Source organism: Pleurodeles waltl, chromosome 6, assembly GCF_031143425.1.
Source record: "Pleurodeles waltl isolate 20211129_DDA chromosome 6, aPleWal1.hap1.20221129, whole genome shotgun sequence".
NCBI lineage: Eukaryota > Metazoa > Chordata > Amphibia > Caudata > Salamandridae > Pleurodeles > Pleurodeles waltl.
Genome location: NC_090445.1, coordinates 487571577 through 487591407, shown reverse-complemented (window position 1 = coordinate 487591407; position 19831 = coordinate 487571577). Strand labels below are relative to the sequence as shown.

At 47.3% G+C, this 19831-nt stretch overlaps 1 protein-coding gene across 1 annotated transcript in view; it reads left to right on the top strand.

The window, feature by feature from the left end:
* LAMB3 (laminin subunit beta 3) overlaps positions 1–19831 on the top strand; it is a 179172-nt gene that overhangs the window by 80138 nt on the left and 79203 nt on the right. The window contains exons 6-9 of the mRNA XM_069238627.1: positions 504–686; positions 2861–2924; positions 17039–17220; positions 18905–19025. Coding sequence (XP_069094728.1) covers positions 504–686; positions 2861–2924; positions 17039–17220; positions 18905–19025 — 550 coding nt within the window. The remainder of the gene's footprint in view (positions 1–503; positions 687–2860; positions 2925–17038; positions 17221–18904; positions 19026–19831) is intronic.

Sequence of the window (19831 nt, the reverse complement as noted above, 5' to 3'; positions counted from 1 at the left end):
ATGAACATCTACAAACTGACCCACCATGTAAGAGATTTGTAAACACTATTTCTCTCTTTGTACCACATTAAAAGACAGTTACTCTTCTGTTGTTGTGAGTTTGTGAGTGCTGTTGCATGAAACAAATGTGTCTCTATAACTGCTAATTACATTTTGTTTAGGCTGAATTGAGGGAAGATTACACAGCTCTTATACTGAGAAGCAAGGGTGTTATGAGTTAAAGAACAGTTTTCAATTTATATTAATGGATAAAATAACTATTATAGTGGGGAAGGACACGGCCTAAAGCTCTCAGTATAAAAGGCCACATTAGTTTGGAGATACGTGAATGAGATAAACTTCATTTATCGCCCTTGTTTTTGGTTGTGAGTCAGAGTGCAATACAAAACTATCCCAACTAATCCAAAATATAGAGTGAAGGTTTCTACATTTTGTTCCAGTAACTGTTTCCTTGGTGTGCTCAGTAAAATATTCCCAATTCTCTACTCTTGCTTCTCTTCCAGGGGCCACTACCCACCAGCATGTTCATTGAGCGATCGAGCGACTTTGGTAGCACATGGCAGGCCTACCAGTACCTTGCACATGATTGTGCAGCCTCCTTCCCGCATGTGAGTCGTGGTCGCCTCCAGAACCTAGCGGACGTGCACTGCCAGGAGTTTCAAGCTGATCCGTCACACGGTGGAATGGTATTATATCTCACTTCTACATTGCATAATGCATTTGAAAGGGTTTAACAGATATTGGCATCTGGAAAGAAAAAGACTATGGTTAGGGATTAAATGTAGAACCTCATTATTGTCAGGTCATAAGGTTTGGTGAATTATTTCATTTTACCTGACATAGCAGTGATGATTGGCACGGTTGAACAGGTGCTTGTTTGATACATTTTTGACAGTAAGAATTTACAAAAAATGTATTATTTGATATTTGTTTTTTTGGAATGTGAACCAAGCCGTTTCGTGCATCAGAGTACTACACTTGAAAAGATATAGCTACCATAGATATAGGAGCTTTACTTAATGTAACAGAGAGGGAATCGTACAGGTATACTAAATAATAATAATAACAATAATAAAAATAATGATAATAATAATAATAATAAATATTACTGCATTTAAAAAGGAAACCTTTTCATTTGTCTGGTCTATGTGTGCTTCTATTAAGTGTTAATTCTGTAGCAAATTACTAGTGTGATGTGGAGGTCCCTTTGTGATGTAAACAAATAACGCCTAGGAGTCGTTTTGGAAAAAATATACACCTAATGGCCCTTTGCATTTGTGCAGGGGTTAACACTGATGATCATGTGTTAAAAATAGTAATTCTCTGTTCTTTTAAATGAATAAGACCTGGTTATACATTATGCCACTTTTTTGAGGGTTGTGTTAAGATTAGCCAAGAGCATTCTCTTTGAGGATGTGATAGGGTGATGGGGACGCATAGTATATGCTAGGGACCATGCTCAGATGTTGGATATATGAACAACCAGCCTTTCTCACACTAATTTGTGAACGCAGAAGCATTCTACTTACGGAGGTAGGGAATAAGGAGAAAGTGTAAAAAGAAGCATAGGGCATCTTATCAAAAAAGTTAGGGCTACTCTTAGTACATGACATTGCAGTATAATGTAAGTTCTGATCTGTTTCTTTGATTTTTAGAAATTTGGGAGTTCTTGTCTTAGATCGTTAGCTGTTTGAAACTGTGACACCTTCTGAGAACATAACATTTTCTACCAGGTGTCTGGGGATTTTAATGTGGAGGAATTTATTGCAGTAACCTTGGTGGTTACTTCCCACCTGTTATATACAAAGCTGGATGAATGACATGAACCTGGGGGGTGGGGAGGAGAGGAACAGTGAATAGAGCTGTTGTATCTTCTTGTGCCCCACCACCACTGTCATAGGTACTTCTGCAGGGGCCTCTTTGAGCTTTTAAGCTTCTGTGGAAGGAAAGGCCCAGCACTTACCATGTGCTCGCTGATTTTAAAGAGGTGTGAGAATTCCTGCCACGGGCTGAAAGAATCGCTTTGATCCTAGTTATAAAAACAGCAGGATACAAAAGGGTCACTCTTTTTTGTAGAGATAAAGCCTCAATAGTTCAGCAGGAAATGTCTTCTTTGTACTGCGGCTTTACCACACTTAGGGGGTTATTCTAACTTTGGAGGAGGTGTTAATCCGTCCCAAAAGTGACGGAAAAGTGACGGATTTACCACCAGCCGTATTACGAGTCCATTATATCCTATGGAACTCGTAATACGGCTGGTGGTATATCCGTCACTTTACCGTCACTTTTGGGACGGATTAACACTCCTCCAAAGTTAGAATAACCCCCTTACTGTGTATTTACTGTTGCCAGTCTCACGTTGCACTCATTTCTTTGAGCTTGGAAGGAGGTAATGAAGGGTGGACCTTTGGGGGAGGGGTCCGGACTGAACCTGTGACCCGCGAGTCACGTACACGTCAACAGCGATTGCCTTACCCACGGATCCACATTAAAACAGAAATAAGAAATAAACGAAGTAAAGGAAAAGGTATAGGAAGTGCATATACAGAGGGCCCCAGTGATGGATACACAGGAGATCTGACTTGCATAGAGCGCATAGTAAATCTCTTCTATTAAAGTCCTGTGCGAGGGCTGTGGTGTCCCGCATCCTTGGCTTCCTGTGATGTACAGGTTCGGTGTCTGTTCCGACTACCTTCCTTGTACTTTAGGCCACCCCCAAAGGACCATCCTACGCGGACAACTTGATCAGCAATGACCAACAGCGCTACCTTGAGACTGAGAGAGAAGGTGGCAACACATACTTTGATGGGAACAAACATTAAGTATATAGAACCTAACATGTTATATGTTTGTCTCTTAGGTTCGATTCAGCCCAGTTGAGTCCCTTTCTGGCGTGACTACGTTGCAGAACCAGAGGATTGACGGTGAGACCATGTATTGAGAAAGAGTGGGACATATAATCATTGTTCTGTGCATAAGTCATTCATTTACAGCCATGCTGAAACAAAGTTTACACTTAAAATCATATATCCATGGCCATTGCCTCTTATCCAAGCCTCACCATTTTTGTCTAAAAATTGTCTTACCACTTTTGAATTTGTAAATCAGTATGTGGGTTAAGATTGTCAAATAAGTAGGCACAGTTGTAGCTGCCCCAAAAATGTGGTTTCCCTTTCAGAATGACTTCCTTTAAAATACCTCTAATACCTCTGAGTGTAAGATACCCCAAGAATTGCCTGGCAGTCAGTCACATTATTTGTAATATATGGCTCCTTGACACAATGGATGTCATGGGACGAATTTGTAAAAAATCGTAGTGTAACACAGCACAGCACTCAAAGTTGGTGCGCTGTGTAGTGTTAGGGGAGAGAGCTTCGCAGAGCCTTATCTACTAAGTTAAAGTCCTCACCAGTGCTGGCGCACAAACAGGCTTCCTATTACCCGGCACCCACCTATCCATCATAGTGCACAGATGTGTGCATGATCTCTGGCAGATTACCTTTCCAGTAGAAAACGCTATGCTTAAATTTACTTTGAAACGTTTCATACATTGGAAATGTGCTGCTCCTATAAGGTGTCTCCCTCAAGAAGAAGTATTATTTTTAGTAACAAAGCTCTGTTAGTCGTTGTTAGTAGTTAATGCTTTGCTTAAGAAAACCATAGGTTGTAGCAGGTAAATGCCAATATACCATTTCTGGGATGCCCCTTGTAGTGCAAAGGGGAGTTTCTTTTTGGAAAAGTAGAAACTAATGACTCCAACATCATGGGAGTTTTCTTCCATGGTGTGGGGATCTTTTTTTAATTTATACACTCCCTCACCAACAGGATATCTTGGCGGTGACAGACAGTTAAAAAAAAAGCCATCCGATTGTCCACTGTAAATAGGACGGATAGTTGAATGGCTATCATATGCATGTCCATACTGCTTCGGGTCATTGGAGAAAGGTTTATGCCAATGGAGTCAATTTTACTCAGTCGGCAAAAACATGGCAGTCCACCGGACTAAAAATTGGGTGGGAAGACCGAAAATATGGTGGACAGACTATACTGCTGCTGCTGGTATTGAGTACCCTGTCCACTAAAGTCTAAAACGGGCCCTTAGTGTTTATGTCTTACAGATTTAGATTGCTCAACAAAACAGTGAACGTTACTGCCCTGAAACACCTAATCTAGGGAATCCATTGAATCATCTAGTAACCTTGAGCCGTAAAGGATGCTCTATTTTTCGTTATAGAAACTGTGATGCAGTGCTCACCTGTTTTTCTTAAGCACATGCACTATATCATGTATCGTGGCTAACAGCCTGTTTTAGAGGACATTGGTAATGCAACTATTGTAGAAAAAAAAGAGACCGGTGACGCGTCGGCTCCTTTCATAGTTGTGATTTCCTGTTTAGAGGGGGGCAGGCAAAAGTAAGTACCACTACCAATCTTGCTATCTGATGACTGCAAACAGTATTTTAATTCTTTCCAATTTAGCGTGGCAGCTGTGACCATATTTGGTATTCTAAGTTCTGAATGAGAACCCCATGCTCCCAGAATCTGAATCCCCCTCCCTTTTTAGGGTCGAGCTTGCGAGTGCATGTGCTAGCGCATGCGTCTGGCTAGCGAAACTCTACTGTGTACACTAAAGGGCTGCAATCTGCTGCACTCCAATCCAAAACAATCTTCCCCTCTCCAATCTGCCCCACAGCAATTCAAAACAATCTGCCCCACTCCAATCAAAAACAATCTGCCCCACTCTAATCTGCCTCACTCCAATCTACCCAACTTTAATACAAAGCAGTCTGCCCCACTCCAATCTGCCCAACTTCATTCTGCCCCACTCCAATCCAAAACAATCTGTCCCAATCGAATCTGCCCCTCTCCAGTCTGCCCCACTGCAAACTGCTGCACTTCAATCCAAAACAATCTGCCCCACTGCAATCTGCCTCACTGCAATCCAAAACATTTCGCCCCACTCCAGTCCGCTTCACTCCAATCTGCCCAACTTTAATACAAAGCAATCTGCCCCACTCCAATCAGCTCCACTCCAGTCCAAAAACAATCTGCCCCATTCAAATCCACCTCTTGCCAGTCTGACCCACTCCAATCAATAACAATCTGCCACACTCCAGTCTATCCCACTCCAGTCCACAACAGTACACCCCACTCCAATCCTCCAATCCAATCCAATCCACCTCACCCCAATCCAATCCGCCCCACTCCATCCCATTTCACCCACTCCCATCAAATCCACCAGACTCCCATCCAGTTCACACCACCCGCACTAACCCAATCCACCCCACTTCAAAACCACCCCACTCCAATCTAGTCCACCTTCCCCAATCCACCCTAATACAATCTGCCTCACTATAGTCCAAAACAACCTGCCCCACTCCAGTCTACCCCACTCCAATCCAAAGCAATATGTCCCATGCCAATCCGCCCCACTTCAATCTGCCCTACTCCAATCCAAAACAATCTGCCCCACTCCAATCGACCCCACTCAAATCCAAAACAATCTGCCCCACTCCATTCCAAAACAATCTGTCCCACTCCATTCCAAAACAATCTGTCCCACTCCAATCCAAAACAATCTGCCCCAACCCAGTCTACCCCACTTCAATTAAAAACAACCTGCCCAACTCCAATCTGCCTCACTTTAATCCAAAACAATCTGCCCCTCTCCAACCTGTCCTACTCAAACCTGCTGTACTCCACCCTGCCTCACTCCAATCCCGAACAACTCACTCCAATCTAAAACAATCTACCCCACTCCAATCCAATCCACCTCATCCCAATTTAATCCACCCCACACCAATCCAATCCACCCCAATCTAGCCTAGTCAATCTACCCCACTCCAATCCAATGCACCTCACCCCAACCCAATCCTCCCCACCCCAATCCAGTCCAATCCACCCCACTCCAGTTGATCCACCCCACTCCATTCTGATCTACCCCACCCACTCCAATCCAATCCACATCGCTCCAATTCATTCTAACTCAACCCAGTCCTCCTACTCAATCCCCCACTCCAATCAAGTCCACTGCCACCCAATTCACCTCACTCCAATCCAATCCACCCACACCAACCCAATCCATCCCACTCCAGTACAATTCACTTTCACTCCCCCTACTCCAGTAATCATTAAACCACCATACTCCAGTCCATTCCAGCCCACTTCAATCCACCTTAATCTATCACACTCCAATCCAGACCACCCCTTTCCTATCAATCCACCCCACCCCAATCCAGTCCACCACATACCATTCCAACCCACACCACTCAAATCCAATCCACCCACTCCACTCCAACCATCTCCAATCCAATCCACCGCCCTCCACTACAACCCACTCCACTCAAATCCACCCACCCCACTCCAATCCAATCCACCTACCACGGTCCAATCCACCCCACCCCTATCCAATTCACCTCAATCCACCACACTCAATCCAATCCACCTGACCCCCACCCTAATCCTCCCCACCACACCCTAATCCACTCCACCCGGTTCACCCCACTCAATCCAATCCATCCATCTCACTTCAATCTACTCAACTCCAATCCATCCACCCCACCCCAATCCGCCCCACTCCACCCCACTCAATCCATTTCACTTTACTCCAATCTACTCCACTTCAATCCACACCTCCCCACCCAAATAACAGCGCCTTGAGACCCTCATGCAGTGCCTTGAGACCACCACGGGTGAGTAGCTGCACTTTACAAATACTGATTGATTGATTGATCCACCTCACCTGATGCAATCCACCTCAGTCTGATCCACCCCACTCCAATCCAGTTTACCCCAGTCCAGTCCAATTTACCACTCTCCAATCCAATCCAGCTCACTGCAGTCCACCCCATTCCTATCCACCCCACCCAAATCCACCACACCCCATTTCAATCCGCTCCACTTCAATCCACCCCACTGTAATCCATTCTAATCCACCCCATCCCAGTTCAGGCCACCTCACGCCAATCCATTCAGCCTACCCCACCCCAATCCATCACATTCCAATACAATCCACCTCAGTCCAATCCACTTCACCCCACACCAATTCAATCCACTCCACTCAACTTCAGTACACTCTACCCCACCGCACCCCAATCCACCCCACCTTATCCCAGTTCAGTCCACCCCACTCCAATCCAATCCATCCACCCAACTCAAATCCATCCCACCTCACTGAAATCCACCCAACTCTAACCCATCCCAATCCCGTCCACCCCAATGAAGTCCAACACACCCACCCCACTCCAATCGACCCAACTGCAGCCCACCACACCCCAATACAATCCACCCCACCTCATTTCAATCCACCCTACTCCATTCCAATCCACCCCACTCCACTCAACCCACTCAGGTCGACCCCACTCACTCCAATCCACCACACTCTACTCCAATCCACCCCACTTTATGCCAAACCAATCCACCCCACATCCCAGTTCACTCAACCTGACTTCAATCCTATCCATCCAGTCCACTCCACTCCAGTCCATCCCACTCCAATCCAGTCCATCCCACTTCATTCCAATCAAATCCAGCCCACTGCAATCCACCCCACCCCATTCTACTCCAGCCCAATCCACTCCACTCCAATCCAATCCAATCCATCCCACTTCAGTCCAATCCAACCCAATCCACCCCACTCCAATCCACCCCATTCCATTCCAGCCCAGCCAACCCCACTCCAATTCAGTCGACCCCACTCAAATCCAATCTAATCCACCCCTTTCCATCCAACCCCACTCCAATCCACTACACCCCACCCCAATCCAACCAACGCCACCTTATCCCTATCACTCCAATCCAAACCACCCACCCCAATCTAATCCACCCCACTCCCATCCACCCCAGTCCAATCCAGCTCACCTATTTCAATCCACCCCACTCCAATCAGGTCCACACCAATACAACCCACTCCACTCAATCACCACACTGTACCTCAATCCAATTCACCCCACCCTACTCCAATCCAATCCATCCCACTACCTCAGTCCACTCGAACCCACTCCACCCTATTCCACCCCACTCCACTCTATGTCACTGTGGCTCTCATTACGAGGCTGGCAGTCATGAGACCGCCAGCTTTGCCGTGGCAGTCCTACCGCCGCGGAGCTGGCAGTAAGTACCGCCACACTAAGAGTTGTGAGACTTGGCAGATGCCAAGCTTCCACAACCCTACCAGGCCCGCCGGTGTGGTCGCACTGCTGTGGCACTGCGGTGGGGAGCACCTCCAAATCGGCAGCAGGCTGAGTGAGGCTGCAAACCGCCAGGTATTCCATGGCGGTCACCCCCCCCCCCACGAAACCCTGGCGATCACGCACCTGGCGATAGGAATCTTCATCGCTGTTGCTGGCACACACATACATACATGTCTGCACACATCCCCCCACCCATCCACACACTCACACCCCCCCACACCCCTACAGGCACTCATGCATACACACCAGTTCAGCATACGCATACATGCACTCATACACACCCATTAACTCACATTCATCAACAGTGACACCCCATTTATGAGCACATACACGCACACACACATTCACATTCACTCGCATACACGCACGCATTCAGCATCCCCTCCGCAAACATGCACACACACACACACACCCAAACACACAGACCACCCCCCCTTCGGACACCCACTTAACTCCTCAGTCAAGAGGGATGTCCGGGAGGGGATGGGTCCTGGCAGTCTTCCCTCGCCGCCACCACCATGCCAGCAGGACTCTGCCAAGCTGTATTATGGCTTGTAATAACGTGGGGTGGAGTCCTGCTTGCGTGGCGGTGCCGGCGAGGGACCCGCCTCTGGAGCACCAACCACCAGCACAACTGCTGGCTCCTTTCCATCTCAATAATGGCGGAAAGCAGCCAGCACTCGTAATATGGCGGTCTGCTGACCGCCAGCACTGGCAGTCTTCTGGCAGATTGGGCATTGGCGGCTAGTGAAATTGACTGCCAAAGCCCAAATGAGGGCCTCTGTGTCAGTGAGCCACTGACCTCTACTCCTCTCTACTCAACTCTACGACACTCTACTCCCTATTCCACTCTGACATTCCACACCACTAACTTTTAGACATGCTGAGCAGCAGCCACACTGATGTACACCATGGCAAAACACATTGTCAAAGCCAATAGCTCTTGTATAGGCAAGACCTATTGGCTTTGCCAATGCTTGCTTATGTTATGAATTCTTCTTCCTATTAATTTTAAAGAAACTTCTCCTTTGCAATCATCTAAACATGTTTGTTTAATCTCAGCACTCCTGCATACCTTATCAGGGAAGCTGTCTGTTCTGTACGCTCCAACTGCTGTGTGGTTCAAGTCTCCTAATCCCCCGCACCTATGCCAACTACAGTGATGAGGTGGGCTGAGCTGTTGCACCTCGTCCCCCACCTGGCCACCCCGTATGCAAATCTTAAAATTATTCATACACCGTTCCACAAATGTATAGGAAAACACAACACTTGTGTAGGTTTTATGGCTACAACCATTTTAATGTTATTGCATCATATGAATGAATGGAGAAAACACCAATGTTTTGGTCATTACCATTTGAAATATAAAAGAGGAACACGGTCATAGAACAGCCTTGCACAGTTACTTCTCCTGAGATGGAGGTCCCTGATAATCCACCCCTCTGCCATGAATCTTTATAGGAAATTACAAGGAAGGAATGTTCCCACAAGTCCCCATAATGATGTTATAAATCCTGTTTGGAATGTCAATGCGCCGCTCTGGGTTTGATGACAGATGCAATAATTTCCTTGGCATTCAGTATAATATAGGCAGGAGCAGGCTACTGAAACTACCAGCCAACCACATTTTATCCTAGCAATCATAAAAGAATCACATCTAGCAGGGATAAGCAAGTCAAAGGAATCCCCCCTTACTGCCCAAAGCATATCCCTTTATCCATGAAGCATTAGCTGGCTGTTATCTCTCTCAAGAGTGCTGAGAGCTTATACCATCCTTTGGCAACACCCAGTATAATTTTATGCTACGACCCCACTGTCGACAAATGCCAGAGGACTTATAGCCTACAACTCCTTTCTCTTGCCTATCACTGCTGCTCTGTGCGTCTTTCAATCCACCCTTGAAACATTTGCTTAAGGGTTGTGGATAACAGCACTAGGTGCAGTGGAAGCTGTTGTGTATTTAGAGTGACGGAGTAGGCAAAATATGGGTGGCATTAATATAATAATTTTAAAAATGGCACTTACCTTCCTGACTTGCCATGACATCCTCCTTGCTCCGGTGTCTTCTCTCCTCAAAGCTCCGGACCCAGGAAACTGCACTACCCAATCCTGGCACTGCTCTCATGCTGGTAAACAACATAAAAGAAACGTCAAGATTTGAGGGATCAGCCTCTCTTAGCGCTCATCAGAGCACTGGAGGCCTGTGTTTTCTGTAATCCACCTGTGTTAAGACAACTGGGTTAGAGAAGTTGAAAATGTGCATGTGTGGCTAGCCATCGCAATACAGCCAGCCAGCCAAAGGGACATGCGCACTTCAAACATAAGTGTACATTCCTTCTCTGCTGCCACTCAGCAGCAATTGCCCCCTCAATTGCCCCCTGGGTTCAGGACGGGATTCTGAAAAATAAAATGGCACTAAATAAACTTTATTACCATTTTCTTTTTCACCTGCTCTGGGGCATTTTTTCAGCAGGCGATGCTCCTTCGCTCTCATGGAGGAGCCGCTCCTGACTAGGTGTATGCATGCTAAATCCTGCAACTCTGCCGCAGAAGTCACTGCCCGCAAATAAACAGCAGATTATTTTCCATTGGATGTGGCTCTACTTTTGTCTCCCAAAAGCTCCCTGCAAATTGTTCTTAATCAAAGTGCTCATTCAAATCTCATTGTCCCCCTTGCCACAGCTTTAGAGTGTTCTTATATCGCCTAAACTTTTCATCATACATACCTCACCCACCACTGGCTTTATTATGCACATACATTTCCTTACTGTACTCCCCATTATTTTGTAGGCAAAATGCCATTTACTGCTTGCCCTGGAGGAGGATGAAGTTCATAACAGTCAAACCTGATCTCAGGCTTAGGAAAGTCCGATTGACCTTCTTCGTAGGCCGCTTTTTCTCTGGATTGACCCACTTCTCTCCCACTCCTGGCAACAGCATAAACATGCTACATTACTATCGCTGCACCACCTTTTCTCTCAGATCATGTGATGTGCTCTCATGTCAGAATCTTCTTCCTTAGGCCCCAGTAACAGTGAGTGCAACTGCTCCCAAAACAAAGATAATATCTGAACATACCTCTTTTCATAGCTGTCCCTGTTCGTAGGAAGTACTTCTTGGTATGTTCCTTACCGGCATTTTGGCTCTTCCCTCCCTTGTCCATCTGTTTTCCTTAGCTATTTATGATATCTAAATAAATCTTCAATGATGCTTGTTTTAACATACTGCTGTTGCTCTTCAACCTCAGGCCACACTCCTCTTTCTTGCTGTTTCCTGCCTTTTGAGTTCTGGACCCGTTTAAGTTCTACTCCACTCTCTTCACTGCTTCTGATCTGCTACCCCCTTTGCCTCTGCTCCCACATCCCAAGTGCCCCCTTGCTATCACCTTGCTATCTCTACCTTCCCATCTTGTTAATTCGCCTCATCTCCTAAAGGCCTTAAACTTTTCCTCGGTGGAAGTCAGCCCTGGGCTTCCACTGCACTTCTATCAACTGCAGTCTATAATCCTTTATTCAAGCTGCATACCTTTCCTTCCTGCTGCACCATTTGGTATTGTTTTCCTTTGCCTCTCCCTTCTGCGTCCACCTCTCACCTTTCTCTCCTTCTCCCCCACTCACCTAAATTGCTCCCACAAGCTGTACTTTCCTCTGCTACCCCCTTTGCTTTCTTGCAATTCCACTCTTCTCCAAGGTCCTCATCACTCCCACTAGATATCTGCCCATCCTCGTTTGACAGAGGTAAGTATGTCTCTGGGACCTCTATAATCTCTTCTTCTTCCACCTCACTGGCTCCCGGACCATTGACCCACATCTTTGCTGTAGCCTCATCCACTTTATCCAGCGTTGCATTCTTTTTCTGATTACCCTCTGCCTACTATATCATCATAGCTTCGATTGTTGCCCACTGCGGACAGCTTTGTCACCACTGTTTCCCCCTTTTATTCCCCATCACTCAGTGGCCCAACTCAATATTCCTTTTCCTATCCTTATTGCACCCACAGTGTTTGTTTGGCCCAGTGGGAGGTTAGGGACAATTCCTTATTCCCTTTGCTACCCTCCACAGTGCTGCTTAATTGGGGAATGGGAGAGGCGTTGAGAAGCACTCCTTCCTTTTCTCACTTGCCTTTTACCTTCAGTTTAGTGCATCAGGTTCCACTGCTTCTGAGCAGGTTTCACCTCTGGTCTCTCTTCCTTTGCCCAAGAACACCCACTCCCTATTCTTGAACCAAACAAAGGGGGTAATTTCGACCTCGGCGGTCTTTTCACAAGAATGCAGAGGGACCGCCGTGCTGAAGACCGCCAGTGGTGGCGGTTTTCCGCTCGGCGTATTATGACTGCTGGCAGCCCTCCGTCCTTTTCTGGAGGGAGAGCCGCCAGCAGCCATACTGGCGGGCGGCGGGGAAGTGGAGTTTGCTCCACCTCCACCGCCACGTCAACAGAACACCGCCCACCGAATCACGTTCTGTGATTCAGCGTGGCGGTGTTCTGTTGACGGTGTGGTGGCGGCGGAGCAGCCCCCATGGATCCCGTCCCCTCCCGGAGGATCAACGGACCAGGTAAGTTGATCGTCCGTTAGGGGAGGGGGGTGGGGGGCTGTTGTGTGTTGTGTGCGTGCATGGGGGTGTGCGAGTGTGTATGTAGAGGGGGTGTGTGAGTGCGTGTATGCATGCAGGGGTGTTGTGTGTTTGGAAATGAGTGCGTGTCTGTCTGTATGTATGTCTGTATGGATGTGTGTGTGTGTATGTCTGAATGTGGGTGTGTGCGTATGACTGTGTGTGTGGCAGTTGGCATGTATGTTGGTGTGTGTGCCTGCATGTGTGTTGGTGGTGCCTGCGTGCGTGTCGGGTGTGTATGTGTAATGTAATGTTGGGGGTAGATGTGGGGAGGGGGGTCCTGCCACCTTTGGGGGTGGCAGGGGTGGTGGGGGGTGTAGGGGAAGGACTCGGGTGGGGGTGGGGGAGTCCCCTATCAGTGCCAGGGTAGGAATTCCCTGGCACTGATAGTGCTTACCGCCATGGATTTCATGGCAGTTCCAAACCCCATGAAATCCATGGCGGTCAGCCGGGTCATGATACCGCCGGCGGTATTGTGACGACCGCCGGGCTGGAGACCCAGGTCTCCAGCCCAGCGGTCGTCTCCGCCCTGGCGGTCGGATCGGAGAAGTGGCGGATGACCATGGCGGTAACCGCCATGGTCATAATTCAATTTTTTTTACCGCCAACCTGTTGGCGGTAAGACCGCCGCTTCTCCGCCGACCGCCAGGGTTGTAATGAGGGCCAAAATGTCAGAGGAGGAGTTATAAACTCCCAACCGTACAGGAACAGAACTGGTATCTCCACTTTATACAAACTCACCAACATCCCTTGCAGATCCGAGATTGCTTAGTGGCTGCTCTGGGCAGCCCCTCTGGAGCCACTTCCCAACCATGCCCCACTGCATCTGCTGCTGGCACACTGCCTCAGAAGCTCTTGCCTAATGCCTCTGCTGCCTCAGGATGGAAACTGGTTAGAAACTCTCTCACGCTTGCACTTTGCAGGAAGTGGTGAGCAGGTGCAGCACCGGTGTAAGAGCCTGGTGACATCATGCGCCAGTGCTCACATCAGAGCATAGGAGCAATTTTGGAGGATTGTTCCAAGTCATGTCCACTGACTCGCCCCCACAACAGCCTTCCTGCCTGTAAACAGTGGAAATGGGGAGCATTTCCATGTTCTAAATGTATTCAATCTATATTTAACATGGAATTTGTATCTCTTATAATGCTCCCACTGCTTCTGATCCACTTTACTTCCTTCATCCTCTGTTGACTTTCTTGCTCTTTTTTATTTTTTGAAATGCTCATTATGCCAATGCTGACTTGTTCTTGTTTCTGTTATCTAATGTCTTATGTGTCTGATTTGTTGCCTTTTCACCAACCTGTCTGAAACACTACAATTATGCTCACTACTTACCCAGACTTCCTAGCTGTAGTGAGCAACCCGGCCACTATGCCCCAAACCCCTGACCCAGATGTGCTGCACCTCAGCCTCCAGCCGGGTGTGACCAGAGGTTATAAATAAAAGGGCGAAAGCTAGTTCTGGGTCTTTGCCCGCATTCAAGTAACTGCATGGTGTGTGAGTCTGTGCTCTGGCATTTTCTGCTGCGTGGCTGCCTATTAACAGGGTGCAACACTGGCAATGAGTAAGCACCTGGCAGCTACAGCCGCTTTGATCTTACCATTTCTTCACAGCAGCTCTCCGCAGCTCCATCCTCATGGCTCTGTCTGTGCAATGGCCACGAATGTCATGCCTGTGCTCTTAGTTTGTCTTGTTGAGTGGTTCCACCCCACATTGGGGCATGGCCAGAACACAGCTTCCATCGGCCTCCCTGCCCTCAAATGGTGAACCTGCCCCAGTGCTCGAGCACTCTTTGCTGAGGAAGCAGTGCGGGGCACTTGCAAGGAGGAGGGGGATACTGCCAGCACAGATCCATTGAGTCGAGGGGGACATCTTCTCCTACACAGGCCTGCTGCAATCCAACCTCGTACTATGCAGCATCCCTAGATGTTGACCAGCTGCTCCAAGCCATCATAAGAGGTATGGTTACAGCTCCCTCAACTATTGTGCAGGTCAAGTGATCCACGTACTGCGGCAGATGATTCCAACACTGCATGTCCCTCAACGCCACCTATACCAGCAGCCCATCTGCAGCACAACCTGGTGGTAGTGTTTCAACCCTTCAGTGAGCTAGCAGTTCCTGCCACTGCTGCTCCTAGATTAAAGACATGGGTGGGTCAGCTGAGCAAATACTTCAAAGCCACCAGCAAACCTGATGGTGCCCTCAAGTGCTCGATTCTACTCCATTATGTGGGGGAGATCTACAATCTACCTAACACAGCTGTGTATGATGGCGACAATGACACTATGAGGGCCCTCAATGCTCACTTCGACCTCCAACTGAACCTGAGCTTTAGGTTAAGCTACACCAAGTGCGGCAATGCGAAGGGGAGTCAATTGACAACTTTTACGTCCACAAATTGGCCAGCACCTGCACTACTGATGACCAACCAAAGGAGATTCGAGCAAAGATCATCCAAGGATGTCGGTCCAAGACTCTCCAGGGTGTGATCTTGAGGCAACCCAACATCAGTCTTGGTATCTTCATTCTGGCACAGTCACACGATCTATCAGCGGCACGGGCCGCAGAGTAAAACAGAGCCCTGACCCAAGGCCCCAGCAATGACAAGGTGCCAGTTGTTAAAGTGGAAACTGTATCCACTAGAACGAAAGGTACATGCCGCAAGCTAGCCGCACACACCATCCCTCGATGAATGAACTGTAGGCGAGAGGAACACCACGTAGAAAACGGCCCAGCCCAGGGAAAGATGTGCTCCAACTGCAGCAAACCCAATCATTTTGTCAAAGTATGCAGAGGAAGGCTGCGGGCTGTGGGACACGAGAAAAGCACTAGCAGTGAAAGCCATTCAACAGCTCTCATTGGATGACCCAGAAAACCAGAGCCTGGCCCCACACTGCACATAGCCGGCTGACACTCAAGATGACATGCCCTCTGAAGACATATTCCTCATCTCATTCACTGAGCACCTCAAAAGACACAGGAGACGCCAACCCACATGCGTAGTCTATGTGACAGGCAGAGAAACCAGATGCTCCCAAATCGAGGGGGAAGCCCTTGCCATCTAGTGGGCCTGTGGATACTTCCACCTGTATCTGTGTGGGTGACCTTTCTGAGTAATCACTGACCATCAGCCCCTGGTCCTACTTTTCATGGGCACCGCGCCTCATCCTCCCCCTGGACTGAGCTCTGGGCGATACTGCTGCAGCACTAACAATTTGAGGTGTTATACCAACAAGGATCTAGGAACTCAGTCACTTCTTATCATGCCACCCACCACAGGTAGAATACAGTCCAGGATACGATGCAAGCCGTACAGAGGAATACATACGGATGGTGAGCCAAGGAACATGCCTGAGGGCATTAAGCCTTAGAGAGATCAGCCAACCAATTGCTGATGATACAGTACTTGTGAAGGCCTTGGTGACACTACAGAAGGGGGCCTGGAACACGTTCCTGCAGGATGCCGACCAGTGGGGTGGCCCTGACAAAGAGAGGCTGATGCAACTTTGGAAGGTCAGGCATGAGGTGAGTTGTACCCAGGATGGTCTTTTGCTACAGAGTCACTGGATAGGTATCCTCGCACGTCTGACAGCGTGGGTGGCAAAGCTTGCTCTTGGAGGGCACCAAGGGACGGCCAAGACCAAGAGCTAGCTACGGGGGAAGTGTGGTTCCTATGGTTCCTAAGACAGCCGGCAAAACTGACATGCCCACTTAGTGCATTCCACTCCTCCGCCCCCCCCCCCCCCCCCCATGGCCCAGCCCTGCACCTCCCTGCACATGTTGGCTGAGCCAGCAGTTGAAAAATAAAACAATAATGAAATGTAGTTTTATTTTTCAGCTGCTGGTTCTTAGCCAGGGGGCTACCCTCCTCTGCCATTGTGGAGGGGCCGCCCCTGTATTGAAATACTGACTGGTCAATAGATGAAAGGACATGATTAGAGCACACCTAAAATCATAAGGCTACAGAATCAATGTTACAGCAACCAAAAACCGATAATATTCAATTCACAATTGAAAATCTACATTTGTTAATGTATGTTTTCTTCAGGATTGGATACACTTGAAATTAGCGAAGTATATTACTTAGTCGCCACCTGCTGGTCAAGTATAAGACTGCATTACTGTCTGACGTTTCTAGCGAACCTCTCTGTTTCTGTCTAAGAGCTGCACTTGCAGTTCTATTATAAATCACCATTTAAATGATTGTGCTTTTACCTTCCGAATCTCCCTGCAGACCTGGTACAGTTTACAAACCTAAGAGTAAACTTCACACAGCTGACTCGACTCCCTGCCCGGAAATACCATACGCCCAGCGCTTTCTACGCAGTGTCAGAGATGCAGGTGCAGGGCAGCTGCCTCTGTCACGGACATGCGGACCGCTGTGTGCCTGGCGATGCGTCACAATCCAACGTACAGGTGAGCGTGACTGATTAAATGAATGAATTAATGAATGCTGATTTATTGAGCTTGCTAGCTGCACAAACTAGGGCCTCCTAGCGCAGAAGGTTCCTGGTAAATTAGTGCGAGAAAGAGTTAATTGGAATGAATTACTAATGTTTTCAGTAGTTTTTAAAAGATAATTCTGAGATGGTCTAATTCGAAACTTGAGGGAGACTATTCCACTGGTTTGCTGCTAATGAGAGAATGAGTTTTCCCTAGCCAGGATTGCTTAAATTGAGGGATATTCAGAAATCTGGGATTACAGGATCTAAGTAGTCTTGTAGCAGTGCACGGACAGGTGGCAGCCCTGAAGGTATTTTGGGCCCTTATTGGCTATGGCATGAAAGGTGAGTACTAGTGCTTTAGAAGTGATTCTTTTATGGAGCTGTAAAACGATAGATTGGTATTTAGATACATTAAAATTGAATCTAGTTGCAGCATTCTGCATGGTCAGCAGTCACTGAATAGGTTATTTAGAGAAACTCAGAAATATGGAGCACCCGTAGTGCAGCCTAGAAGTAATCAAAGGCTGAACCAAAGTTTTGGGAGTAGAGGATGTCAAAATGTCTAATATTTCCCTGAGGGCATTCAACAAGATGAAACAGGCATAGACGACAGATGGCATCTGAGATTTGAATGACAAGTCATGAGAAGGTTGATGTCCACATTTCTATTTGTTCTGGCTACGGTAGGAACATTGCCCAACTCCTTAGACCACCATGCTGAAGACAAGATGGCATTAAGTGTGCCGAATAAGGGATTTTGTTCATATTGCCACTTAGTTTGAGACAGATTTGTTTCATTGGAGATGCAACCTCCATAAGGCATATCTTGAGGTAGTCTTACATTCTCTTCCATGGAGACAATCAGGTCAGCTGAGCGTCATCACATCATGATACTATTTTGAGGAAAAAATATACAAGAAGCTTTGCTAATGGCTTCATATACACATTGAATAGGGTGGGTGGGGCTCAAACAGGAGCCTTGAGTATTCTTTAGTATGGCAATAGAAACAAAAAAGATTGAAGAGTGAGTATCTGGTGGCGATCTGACAGGAAGGGTGGCATCCATGTGAGGGCAGAGCCTTCTATTCCAAGCGTATGCAGAAGTTCCAGAAGAAGTTGATGAGAGACCATGTCAAAGGCTGTAGAGAGGTCCAAGAGGTCCTGTGTTGCTGACCCTTCATGGTCTTATGTTACACAAAAGTGTTCCAGAACTGCTAAAAGAGTGGACTCAGTGCAGTTCATAGGATGAGAATTCAATTGGTGGTCGTCAGGTAGGGTTACAACCTAATTTTGTGCACCGTTGATTTGCATGTTAAAAAAGAATATTACATTAAAATGTGAATTTGCTTGTGTACTATGTAATAATCTGTTGTATGATATTTATTCTTAATATTTTGATATTTGAAGAACGTTTTACTCCTTGCCAAGGGCTTCAAATTCTAAAGTTATATTCATCTCTGGCTTAAACAAGTACTTTACCAAGCTGGCCTAGATGTAGCAATCTAGTCAAGAAGCGCTTACACGTTTCAATGTCCTCATCATACTTACTTATGTGCTGTAATCACTGTATTTTAGAAAATGTTTCTGTGATCATTGGGTAGTATCCCTGTTGGCGAACAAATGGCTCTCGCTGAGTTTCTTCTGCCTCCTTCCAGGTGTACGGAATTTGCTCTTGCCAACACAACACAGCCGGGCCCAACTGTGAGCGCTGCGCAGACTTCTACCAGGATGAGCCCTGGAGGCCAGCTGATGCACGGAATACCAATGAATGCCGGCGTATGTACAGCTCCTTGACGCATTCCTTCCTGAGTGTCAATCTTTTACCTTACTTTTTCCACTTATGTATTCATTCTTTCTTCCTCGACCTCCGCTCTCCTTCCTCCCTTCATCGCAGAATTCACGTTGTTTTCTTCCATGACTTCCTTCTTTCCATCCTTCCTTCTTATATCACCCACTCACTCGCTTCCTTCCTTCCCCTTTCCCTTGTTAGTTTCTTCCGACCTGATGTTTGCCTCGGTGAACGCTGCCCACATGTGCTTGTTACTCAGGTCTTGTAATTTAGGGGCATTAGCCGTGCCGCAAAAATAGGCAGCACTGCTGGGGCAGTAGCTATCTCTCAACTGAAAGGCAGGGACAACATGGGCCCCTTCTCCCTCTGCACTCCCGGAGCCTCTAGAGAAGACGCCGCTGATCCATGGACAGCTTCTCGGGCTCCTCCCTTTACATTCATTCAGAAGAAAGCTCAAACAGCTAAAAAGAAGCAGAAAAAGGATTCTTTATGTTTTCTACTTTTTTTGTGTTGTTTTGGCTTTGTTTTCAGCGATAAGAAATAGGGGTAGCCTGAACAGCTGTCTGTGAACCAGCGGCTACTTCATACGAAGCTGAGGGAGTGCAAAGGTTTTTTTAAAGTATTTTCCAGGTATGAGCTCCTTCTCCCACTGAGGTCACGGGGCACACAGCACACAGAAGGGACGTTGGGATCTGGGATCTGGAAGCTTGGAACGCCACCTATGTTAGCCTGTAATAATAGCCACAGGCCAGAAAGGGAGCATTCTGATAGGCTGGTCTGCTTCTGACCTTCT